We start from the raw sequence: 13238 nt of genomic DNA on the forward strand, positions 1-13238 counted from the left end.
TATTAATCAAATATTTACATATTTGCTACCATTTTCATCCCAGCTTAGCACATAAGGCTTCGCAGATAGTATGAGAGGAAATGGATTTTGTGGACTTTTTAAAAAGATTTTATTTACTCTTGGAGGGGAAGGGAGGGAGAAAGAGAGGGAAAGAAACAGAAATGTGTGAGGGAGGATCGGTTGACCCTCAAACGCCCCAGCTGGGGACGTGGCCCGCAACCCAGGCATGTGCCCTGACTGGGAATTGAACCGGAGACTTTTTGGTTCACAGGCTGGCATTCAATCCACTGAGTCACACCAGCCAGGGCGGATTTTGTGGATTTTTAAAACTACATTTAAAATTTGTGGAAGTATGCTGAACCCTGGAAACAGAAGTGCCATAGGTACTTGTCAACAAATGACATCTACTGGATATAATGCAGAATGAAGAATGTAAAGGAGTCAGTCACATAACTGAATCTAACAGAACTTGAAATATTCTTTCCTTCATTCATTAAGCATCTATTAGCGATCTGATCTGAGGCAATGACAGAAAACACGGGGTCCCTGCCTCCAGGATCATCCCAAGTCTTACGGGAGAAGTTAGAGGCGTGCCTAGTAAACTAGAGTGTTTACATAGTACCACAATACTGGTAGATATAGGCCCTCGGAATATAAAAAGACAAATGTCTAGCTCAACCTCAGGGAAGGGTATTCAAAAAGGCTTCTTAGCCCCAGCTGGGCGGCTCAGTTGGAGTTTAATCGCGTACACCCAAAGGTTGCAGGTTCGATTTCCTGTCTGGGTTGCGGGTTTGATCCCCAGTCTGGCTGCATACGGGAGGCAGCCCATCAATGTTTTCTCTCCCTCTCCCTCTCTAAAATCAATGAACAATATCCTCCAGTGAAGACAGAAAACAAACAAGGCTTCTTCAAAGACAAGGCCATCGAAAGGTCTTACCTGATCCAGGAGGCCTTGCAATCCTGATGGATATAATAGTTACGAGACATTCCTAATGGAAACCAATGGAAGGAAAAAAAACCAAAAAACTATTAGGCAATTGTTTCCAATTGTCCACGTTATATGCACAAAGCTCAAGAATTTTGGGATACAGTAGTCCCTCTCTATATCGTGGTTCACTTATCGCAGCCTCACTGTACCGCAGGATTTTAAAAAATATTATATTTAATTGTTTATCGTGGATTTTTTGCTATATCGAGGGATTTTGCGGTACTGTATACGTATGTTGTTAAAGTTGCGTAGGTTTAAGAGTGTAGAATAAATGTAAGGTTCCTACTTTGTGGGGGTGGGAGGGCGTCTAGAACGTAATACCCGTGATAAGTGAGGGAATACTGTAATTTGATAGAAGTTAACAGAAACAGATGTATATAACCCTATAATGAGACAGCCTTTAAATTAGAGCTGGGTGTTTCAATATATCTTATCTAAAAAGCAGGTAGGATGAAGCAAAAGTAAGCTTATAATTGATTTTTTTTTTAAAGCAGTCACATTGGCCACTATAGGGAGATGTTTGGTCACTTTTGTGGTTTGGTTTTTGTTAATGTTTTTAAATTCAGATTTGACTGTAAAGTGGTCTTTCTGTGTCTTGATCTATCATAGCCACAATAGTCTGGTCTGATGTTGGTGCTCTGTGAATTATGTCTGATAAGAGAACACAGAGGCCTACCTGTAAGTGCCAGGCCAGTTCCCAGTTGTCAGATGCTGGCTTTTTCTTTCTCACCAGTCACATCCTTATTAACTGTTGTAGCTTGTGTTTCAACAGATGATAAAAGGTGCTGACATTGTAGAATATTCTCATTTTTAAATTCTACACAGTGAAGAAAAGACTCATTTTACTTTTTAGTTTAAGAGCATGTGGGAAAAAAAAAAACAGTAAACGCAGACTATCACTCAGAAGAGATCCAGACTTCATTTAAAGAGTTTATTTATCAAATAGTAAGCAAAAAAAAAAAAAGAGGTAAAATAATTCAATTATTGGCACATGATGAATATCATACTTCCCATGCCCTGAATTCTTAAGGACACCCATAGGAACTCAGGAATGAAAACTAATTATTTTTATAATCAAATTAAATATTGCTAATATTTTTCCTTGTTAGTCACTGATTATTAAAAATTAATTGCATTTAAAAAAAATTAAAACACAAGACCCCAAATAAAAATGTTTCGGATAGCTATAGGCATCTCCTTTCCTTTGAACTCTAAATTCAATAGGAAAAATTATTTTAAAATTACAAAATATAACCTCATACCACTCCCCTGATTACTTCCTTTGTGTCTTTTGATCCCTGGTGAAACAGCTGGCAGCCTCTTCTGTTTCCTTAGCAACAATGCCATCAATCACTTGGCCTGATAACAGACTGGTTTTTAATTTAAAAAAAAAACACACAAACAGAGCAAATGTTTGGAATTGTTATTTCTAAGGATCGCTCTCCTGTATACTTCTGCATTTCACAAATTTTGCAATAAAAAAACCTATACAATCCTTATTTGCCATCCAAATGATGTCTTCTACTCTGGCCTCTCTGAGAGAATCAATATTCGTGTCCTGTAATGGCACAACAGAGGGATCAAATCGCTGCAGCTGTTTCAATTGTTCAAACGACAGGCCAGCTCCCATCATTCCTTCTCCTCCAATCTGTGGTTTCTGTTTGAAAGAAATGAATAAATATACACGAACATTCTACAATTAGTAAGTGTGTGTGACTGTGCACAATTTAAGTAAAAAGACAAATTCAGTTTAATTACCACGAGTTCCAAAAATAGAAAAAGGAGTAAATAGTTTTTATTTTTGTAGAATATACTGTTTTCCAGGTAGTGAAGTAGAAAAGCAGTAATACATAATCAGCTGAAAAATGAGTACCTGTTACAGCTCATATGCTTAACAAATACCATGAGAGAAAGTACAAAGGACCTGAGTTCCACAGTTAAAAGTACATGGATTCAAATCACAGCCCTGCCACATTTTAGCTATGTGACCTTAAAGCAAGTAACTTTACCTAATTGTTTCATCATCTATAAAACAGATAAAATACTCAGATCTGAGGCTTAAATAAAGAAGGTGGTATCATACAGTGGATGGCATTTAGGGGTATATGGTCCTCAACACATGGAACACTATTAATGACAGCAATAGATAAAATTTCTGATGTATAAGACTCCCCCAAGCTGACAGGAGTCCCTTAGGCCTCTAAAGATGCCTGTCTCCGACCCATACCAAGTGGACAAAAGTTCCTCTTGTTCATAAATGCACTAGCATATCAAAAAAAAGATCAATTAAAGCAGCATCAATCAGTTTAGAGGAATAAAGAATTATAAGGAATACTTGCAAACAACTACTGCAAAAGATTCATAATCCTAATTTAAATCCTCATCTCACAGACAAATGTTTATGTGCTACTAAAGATATATTTTCTTAGGTATGTATCTTAAAACCCATCATTTATTAACCCATGGGGGGGGAAATCTCTTTTAGATATATATTGAATATATACACACACACACACACACACACACACACAAAATTCCAAGTGAATTCTGAAGTCTTCCTTTCTTCTACAACATAATTATCTTAATTTCAGAATCTAGAAACCATCTCCGGATTACTTTTTAGTTATGTATTCCAATTACCTACTAGAGTTCTATACAGGAAGGTATTCAAGTTACATGTTCAATGTATCTGAATGAATGTGAGCGTTATACAGATGGAAGCTTAATCTTAAACACAGGCTAAAAGTCTAGTTATAAACATGTTTTCAATAAAGATCAAAACAGAAAGACAGTACTAGGTAAAATAAAGCACAAGAAAGCTTTTTAAATGTTACATAATTTACATAAGAAACTGTAAAGAAGCAATAATCCTGAGCCATTTCTCCACCTTAGTCTTTTGATATCCCAGTTATTTCAAAGCCTGCTTGGGCTTTGATGTGACATGAGAAAAAAATGCTCAATGTTTTTCTTATTTGAAAATCCCTGGAAAGGGGAAGAACAACTCTTGAAAACAAAATTCTGAGCAACAATGAACAAGAACCACAAGTGGAAGAAAGATCTAACGAAAATATACCTGAGCTCTGTCGCATTTTCACACAATGACAAGACGTGAACACAGGGAAAAACTCTGTTAGGACGTGAAATTCTCCACGGCAGTGTAAGATAGATTTAATGAGGGAAACATTTTTGCTTACGGCAGTATTTGTTTCAGAAGTTTAACCCGACATATTTCTTAATAAAATAGCCTGTGTTTATCACTGCTCTTTAAGATACTGTGATTTATCACATCACACTGAAGAACATGGAATTTATTCTCACCTGGGGCTGGAGCTGAAGAGAAGGAAACGAAGTGAGGGCCCACGCCACCTGGTCTTCATTTTCTGCCAGCGTGACCGTGCACGTGCTGTAAACCAGCACCCCCCCCGGCTTCAGCAGCCTCACCGCCTGTGGGAAATGCGATCAGATACACGTGCCGGAAGGCTGAACAAACATTTTAAGGAATTCTATATCTATATGCTACCTTTCAAATATCTGGCGTAAATAAAATGATGTTCTGTACGACCAAGATTTTTTCCTAATTAGATGTTCCAGACTAGACACATTTCATTATCTCGGAGCTATTATAGTCCATTGGGACCAAGACTTTCCCAAATATGATCATTTGCTTTCACGACTTTAGATACCAAATTTACATTTTTAGGTCTGTGTTTTTTATAAATTTCATACGCATGAGACTTCTGGTCACAATGAAGGTGTAGGTAAAGACTGCTCACCTCTCACAATCACGTCAAAATTACAACTAAAATATAGAACAACTATCACTAAAAGCATCAGAAATTGAGTGGAATGGAAGTCTGACAACTACGGAATTAAAGAACCCACATCTATCCAGACTGCTGGGAGGGGCGGAGACCTGGGATGGGTTAGTCTCACATCCACATGTGGTGGATAAGAATTTGAGAGGGGGATCTCAGAAGCGAGGAGTCCCAGCCCCATACCAGGTCCCCAGCCCAGGGTTCCTGTGCAGGGAAGATAAGTCCCCATAACTTCTGGCTGTAAAAACTAGCAGGGATTGAGTTGGTGGAAGAAACTGCTGGAGCTCTAAGCAGTTCCTCTTAAAGAACCCCCACATGAACTCATCTCTGAGCTCCAGCAACAGGGTACCAGCTTGAAAGGCACTGATGGCATTTGGTGAGGAAGTGAAGTTTCTGGCATCAAAGCAGAGCTGGGGGACAGCTTTCTCCCCGACAGAAAGGTGGGCAGAAGCCTCTCTCTTTTATGAACCCTCCTGCCATAATGTCACAGAGCCTGCAAGCAGGTGCCACATCTGAGACTCCATCAACCTGGCTAACACTGTTTGCCCCACCCTGGGGAGCCCCTGAAGCTCTGTCACATCCAACTATGGGCCCACCTAAGCTGTTAACAGTGGCTTTTCCATATGAATGGCTGTTCTTGGCTCATGCTTCAGAACTTCCTAAATCATCTTAAACAAGCAGTGAGCCTCAGTGAGCCCCCAGGCCCCATACCACTTGCTAAGTGGCCCCAGGCCCCGCACTAACAGCATCCAGCTTTAGATCACAGTTTGGCTTCCTGGCAACTTCCAAGCTTAGCACAAGTAGCAGCCAACTCAGATTGCTTTACAGCTCATGCAGGGTAGGGGTTCACCTTGGCCTTCCCCACCTGGGAAACCCCAGAGCCTGCACACCCAGTGCGCAGCTACAGACCACATCAGAGCACCACCCTGCTGCCCCTGCACAGCTGATCCTCTATGGAGGGCAGAGGTTAATGGTCAGAAGTCACAGGCAGTTTTTGCAGCTGACTGGCCTGGGTAAATCTCTCTCATTGACCTGTCAACAGAAATCAAGGCTCAACTACAAGAAAAGGTTATACTCAGCCCAGACAAAGGGCACACCTCAAGTACCCAACTTGGGTTAGAAGGGAAGCTGTGCCACTGGATCCTCCAGGACACCTACTATGTTAGGCCACACTACCAAGACACGGAGTCAGAGAAGCTCTACCTAAAACATAGGAACAAACACAGGGAGGCTGCCAAAACGAGGAGACAAAGAAATGTGGCCCAAATGAAAGAAGAGATCAAAACTCCAGAAAAAGAACCAAACAAGGTAGTGATAAGTAATCTATCAGATGCAGAGTTTAAAACACTGGTTATAAGGATGCCCGAGGAATTTAGTGAGGACCTCAACAACATAAAAAAAGACCCAGTCAGAAACAAAAGATACACCAATTGAAATAAAGAACAATTTATAGGGAAACAATACTACAGTGGATGAAGCTTAGAATCAAATCAATGATTTGGAACATAAGGAAGCAAAAAACAACCATGCAGAACAAGAAGAAAAAAGAATCCAAAAAAACAATGACAGTGTAAGGAGCCTCTAGGACAACTTTAAGTGTTTCAACATTTGCCTTATAAGGGTGGCAGAAGAGAAAGAGCAACAAATTGGAGATCTATTTGAAAAAATAATGAAAGAAAACTTCCCTAATTTAGTGAAGGAAACAGACATGCAAGTCCGGAAAGCACAGAGAGTCCCTAACAAGATAGCTGCAAAGAGGCCCACTCCAAGAAACATCATAATTAAAATGCCAAAAGATTAAAGAGAATCTTAAAAGCAGCAAGAGAAAAGCTGTTAGTTACCTACAGGGTAACTGTCAGCTGATTTCTCAAAGTAAACTTGCAGGCTAGAAGGGACTGGCAAGAAATATTCAGAGTCATGAAAAGCAGGGACCTACAGCCAACATTTCTCTACCCAGAAAAGATATCATTTAGAATCAAAGGGCAGAGAAAGAGCTTCCCAGACAAGAAAAAACTAAAAGAGTTCATCATCACCAAGCCATTATTATATGAAATGTTAAAGAGGCTGATTTAAGGAAAAGAAGAAGATCAAAACTGTGAACAATAAAATGGCAATAAATGAATATCTACCAAGAATTGAGTCTAAAAAACAAACTAAGCAAACAAGAACAAAGACAGAATCATGGACACGGAGATCATTTGATGGTTCCCAGAGCGGGTGTTGGGAAATGGGTGAAGAAGTGAGATGACTAAGAAGTACAAATAGGTAGTTACAGAACAGCCATGGGGAGGTAAAGTACAGTGTAGGATGTGGAGTGGCCAAGGGACCTACACTTGACCCATGGACATGAACAATGGTGTGGGGATAGCCCGAGGGAGTGGGGGGGTGCTGGGTGGAGGGAGGACTATGGGAGAAAATTAGGACAACTGTAATAGCATAATCAATAAAATATAATTAAAAAAATAAAATGCAATGATAAAAATAAAAAATAAAAATAAACTTCCACTATAGCACCCCCACACACACACCAAAAAATAAATTCCATACTCATATATTCTATTGTCGCTTCATAATTTCTACTATGGAATATGGCATGTCCCAAAGTAAACCCTATCTTCCCTCTGAAATCTACTGAAGCAGTATTTCCATCGTTCTCAAGCCCCAAATCTTAGATTATCCTTTATCACATTTCTGTCTCACATTCCTCATACATCAGCAAATCTATCTTCCTTCAAAATACACCCAGACATTGGTTACTTCTCACCACTTCCACTGCTACCATCCAGACCATGTTTCATGATCTTTGCCTGGATTACTGCAACAATCTCCTGCTTAGTCCACTTTCTTCCCCCTTGCCATTCTGCAATCTATTCTCAGTACAGTAGCCAGAGCAGTACTTTCAAAACTTGTCACTTCTCAGCCCAGAACCCTTCAAATGCCCTCCATTAACACTTGGAGTCAAAGCCCATCTCCTGACAGTGGCTGTAAGGCCCTACACAACAAAGGCCTCTTGCTGCCTTTCTGATCTCACCTTGAACACCTGCTCACTCTGCTTTAGCAACCTTGGACTCTGCTATTCTGGAACACACATGGCACACTCCCCCGACAGGATCTGTGCATCAGCTTAGAGCTCTTTGGATTCTCTGTATTGCTCTTTCACAATTTCTTATCCTTGCTTATATGCCAGCTTTCTAGCAATGCCCGCCCTGATTACTCCATATAAAACCATTCCATTTCAGCACTCCTATCTGCCCTTGCTTTGTACCATTTGCTCCATAGGATTATTACCTTGTAATAAACTATAATTTACACATCTATTTGTTAATATGCCTCTCCAATCAGAAATAGAAACCTCATGAATAAGGGCAGGACTGTTTGTTTTTTCACTACTGTGTTGTCAGCACCTAGAATAATGTATTACATTTAGTAGGTACTCAATTAATATTTCCAATAAATAAATGACTAAGGAAATAAGGTGTTATACAAAAACGAATTTGTTCCAAATGACTCGTTTATCCTTTTAAATTTTACTTAAATATATATATATATTACACATATGCTTTTTTAACCAGAGTATGCTGATCAAAATTTAAATTGTTACTTTGGCTCAGCTATTATTTTAAGCATCTTACATGGGTTTTCTCAATAAATCCTTTTAGTAAGTATGAGGTATGGTTCCTCTCTCCACTGAGGTAAATCAATGTCCCTGAAGTCACATGACCCCAATCAAGATGTGTCTGATTCTGGTATTCCTCAAGAAACTAGAAAAATCTCAAATAAAAAATCAAACCTTACAGCTAAAGAAACTAGAAAAAGAAGAAAAAACAAAACCCAAGGTGAATAGACAGAAGGAAATAATAAAGATCAGGAAAAAAATAAACAAAGTAGAGTCTAAAAAAAGAAACAGAAAAGATCAATGAAAACCAAGAGTTGGTTCATTAAAAAGATAAACAAGATTAACAAACTTTCAGCCAGACTCATCAAGAAAAAAAAGGGAAGACCTAAAGAAATAAATTAGAAATGAAAGAGAAGTCATACCAACATCACATAAATACAAAGAATTATAAGAAAAAACTATAAACAAATGCATGCCAACAAATTGGGTAATCTGGAATAAAAATGGATAAATTCTTTAAAAAATATATCTCCCATGACTAAAGCACAAAGAAGATCTGAACAAACTGAACTAATAAAGAAATCAAATATGTAATTAAAAAACTCACAACAAACAAAAGCCCTGGAGCACATGGCTTCATAGGTGAATTTTATCAAACATTACAAGAAATACTTATCTTTCTGAAACTCCAAAAAATTAAAGAGGGAAGACTCCCAAACTCGTTTCACAAGGCCAGCATTACCCTGATACCAAAATCAGAAAAAGACATTACCAGAAAAAAAAAAGAAACAAAGGAAGGAAGGAAGAAAGAAAAAAAGAAATTAATAAAATAACATGGAAAACAAAAGAGGAGCTGGTCAAAAAATTAAAAATAGAACTGCCATATGACCCAGCATTCCCACTTCTGGGTATTTATCCAAAGAAATTCAAAACACTAATTTAAAAACATATATGCACCCCTAAGTTCACTGCAACATTTTTTACAATAGCCAAGATATGGAAGCAACCTAAGTGTCCATTCATAGACGACTGGATAAAGATGTGATACATATATACAGTGGAATATTACTCAGCCATAAAAAAAGAATGAGATCTTTTTTCCTCAAAAAATTAAAAATGGAACTGCCTTTTGACTCAGTTATTCCACTTCTGAGACTATACCCTAAGAATACTGAAACACCGATTCAAAAGAACCTATGCACCCCTATGTTCATAGCAGCACTATTTACAATAGCTAAGTGCTGGAAACAGCCTAAGTGCCCATCAGTAGTTGAGTGGATCAAAAAACTGGTACATTTACACAATGGAGTTCTATGTAGCAGAAAGAAAGAACTCCTACCATTTGCGACAACATGGATGGAACTAGAGAGAATTATGCTTAGCGAAATAAGCCAGGTAACAAAAAACAAATACCATATGATATCATCTAATACAGGACACTAATGAACAACACAAATAAATGAGCAAAATAGAACCAGCAGCAAAGAAACAAGGAACACACTGACAGTGACCAGGGGGGAGGGGGGAGGGTAGAAGTGGGGGGAGGAGAAGGGTCTAGTCAAGGAACTATTATAAATGACCCATGGACATGGACAACAAGGTAACAGGGTGGTGGTGGACTGTGGCAGAAGGGGTGGGTGGTGGGAGGAAGCAATAGGGGAAAAAGTGGAACAACTGTGACAGAAAAAAAAAAAAATACAGTATTCCTTCACTTATTGCGGGTATTACGTTCTAGGCCCCCCCGTGAAGTAGGAACCTTACATTTATTCTACACTCTTAAACCTACATAACTTTAACAACATACATATACAGTACCGCAAAATCCAACAATATAGCGAAAAATCCACGATAAATAATTAAATATGATATTTTTTAAAATTTCATGATACAGTGAGGCTGCGATAAGTGAACCGCAATATAGAGAGGGACTACTGCGAATAAATTTTTAAAAGTCAATTTAAAATTTTTTTAAAATCCCATTTACAATTTCATCAAAAAATAAAATACCTAGGAATAAATTTAACCAAGGCGGTAAATTATCTGTATGTGGAAAACTATAAAACACTGAAAGACGAAACTGAAGATACAAATAAATGGAATGATATGCTATACTCATGTATAGGAAGAATTAATATCATTAAAATATCTGTACTACCCTAAGCAATCTACAAATTCAATGCAACCCCTATCAAAATACCAATGGCATTTTTTTACAGAAATAGAACAAATAATCCTAAAATTTATATGAAACTACAAAAGACCCCAAATAGTCAAAGCAATCTTGAGAAAGTAGAATCAAGTTGGAGGTATCACGCTACCAGACATGAATCTATACTACAAGAATACAGTAATAAAAACAGCATGGGGCACTGGCATAAAAACAGACACATAGATCAGTGGAGCAGGATAGAGTGCCCTGAAATAAACCCAAACCTCTATGGTCAATCAATCTATAACAAAGAAGACAAGAACATACAATGAGGTAAAGACATTGTCTTTAAAAAGTGTTGGGAAAACCAAACAGATACATGTAAAATACTGAAACTAGACTGTTTTATTATGCCATATACAAGAATAAACTAAAAATGGATTAAGAACATAAATGTAAGACCTAAAACCTTAAAACTCCTAGAAGAAAACATAAGCAGTAAACTCTGTAACATCACCCTTAGCAATATTTTTTTGATATATCTGCTCAGGCAAGGAAAATTACAGAAAAATTAAACAAATGGAACTACATTAAACTAAGAAGTTTCTGCATGGCAAAGAAAACCATCAACAATACAAAAAGACAATCTACTGAATGAAGGAAGGTATTTACCAATAATACATTTGATAAGGGGTTAATATTCAAAATGTATAAGACAGTTATATAATTCAACACCAAAAAAAAAAAAATTAGATTTTTAAAAGGGAAGAGAACCCGTAAAAACATTTCTCCAAAGAGGATGTACAGGTCACCAACAGACATAAGAAAAGATGCTCAATGTCACTAATCATCAGGGAAATGCCTATTAAAACCACATTGAAATATGACTTCACCCATCAGAATGACTACCATCAATAAACCAACAAACAACAAGTCTTGGTGAAAATATGGAGAAAAAGGAATCCTCATGCACTGTTGGTAGAATTGTAAATTGGTGTAAATTGGTGTAGTAAATTGGTGAAAAACTCTATGGTGCTTCCTCAAAAAATTAAAAATAAAACTATCATATGACCCAGCAATTCCACTTCTGGATATTTACCTGAAGAAATCCAAAACACTAATTGGAAAGGATATATGCATGGGGATGTTCCCTGCAGCATTATTTACAACAGTCAAGATACAGAAGCAACCTAGTATCAATAGATGAATGAATCAAGATATGACACATATATTCAATATTACTCAGACATAAAAAAGATTAAATATTACCTCTGCAATAACACGGATTGATCTTGTGAGTATTATGTCAAGTGAAATACATTAGAGAAATATACCATGTGATTTCTTCTATGTGGAATCTAAAAAATAAATTAAATGAACAAGCGAAACAGAAACAAATTCATAGATACAGGGAACAAGGTGATGGTGGCCAGATGGGAGGTGGTTGAGGGGATGGGTGGACATGGATGTAAAGTACAGCATGGAGAATACAGTCAATTGGGTTAGCCAAAAAGTTTTTTTTTTTTTTTTTTCCATAAGACGGCTCTAGTAGTGCTTAGCTGTCTAACTTCATTTGAAACAATTTTGTCAGACTGTATTGTGACAGCTGTCATCTCAGTGTGCATTTAAAAAAAAATTATCAAAATTGGTGAATGAAATTTTGTGTATCCATTTTAATATTGAAGATGGGTAAAAATGCAACATTTTGGCATGTTATTCTTTATTATTTCAAGTAAGGTAAAAACTCAACTGGAATGCAAAAAAAGATTTGTGCAGTGTATGGAGAAGGTGCTGTGATTGATCGAACGTGTCAAAAGTGGTTTGCAAAGTTTCCTGCTGGATGATGTTCCACGGTCAGGTAGACCAGTTGAAGTTGATGCAATCATTTCAAGACATTCATTGAGAACAATAGACGTTCTACCACACGGGAAGCAGCCGACATATTCAAAATACCCAAACCAATAAAATTATTGGTAAAAATGAAAAATGTGTTTTTTATTTTATTAAAAAAAACTAAATGAACTTTTTGGCCAAGCCCATACGAATTTATGTGGTGTCAGATGGGTATAAGAGTTAAGAGGGTGATGAGTTCATATAAGTGTCTAATCACCATGTTGTGCAGCAATAACTAATAAAATATCGCATATCATCTCTAATTGAAAAAATAAATTAACTAAGAAAAAAGGTCTGATTCTAAGTTCACATTCTCAGTCAATTTCTATCCATGCCAGATGGCATACCTGCTGTATTTTCAATTCCCTCACACTGTCAGCTGTTCCTTTTTATTGAGATAATGCATCCTAAGTAGGCTTTCTGAATTTTCTTTTCCCTATGGCCTAGAAAGAGAGTCCAAGTGTCGTAAGACAGTGTTCTAATTTTACCTCCCAGTCAAAATGGATTTTGGTTATCAGTAAGGTTTCTTTTATGCTGCTTGCTGTTTTAATTCCCAGGATGCGTTCTTCACAGACTGTGTAGAAGAAAAAGTTAAATACTCTACTACCAGGGGTGCCACCTTTGTGTATGAAAGGAGAAAACAGGAGAGAGGACTAGAAATGTACTCAAAGACAACTTTAAAGACTAATATTGCATCCATTATTGCGGCAGCCTATGTATTTATAATAAGACCTGAGTAAAAAATAATGAAGTAATCCTTGAACAAATGTTATCTGT

The 13238-nt window shown here is 37.4% G+C and overlaps 1 protein-coding gene across 1 annotated transcript in view; it reads right to left on the reverse strand.

Moving 5' to 3' along the window:
• Positions 1-1898: 1898 nt before the first annotated feature.
• NSUN6 (NOP2/Sun RNA methyltransferase 6) overlaps positions 1899-13238 on the reverse strand; it is a 43112-nt gene continuing 31772 nt past the window's right edge. Inside the window, exons 10-11 of the mRNA XM_090266574.1 lie at positions 4307-4432; positions 1899-2645 (exon numbers count right to left, since the gene is read on the reverse strand). Of these exons, the coding sequence (XP_090122700.1) occupies positions 2418-2645; positions 4307-4432 (354 nt within the window). The 3' untranslated portion in view covers positions 1899-2417. The remainder of the gene's footprint in view (positions 2646-4306; positions 4433-13238) is intronic.

This window comes from Furipterus horrens, unplaced genomic scaffold (assembly GCF_987537825.1).
Source record: "Furipterus horrens unplaced genomic scaffold, mFurHor1.1.pri manual_scaffold_2, whole genome shotgun sequence".
Lineage (NCBI taxonomy): Eukaryota > Metazoa > Chordata > Mammalia > Chiroptera > Furipteridae > Furipterus > Furipterus horrens.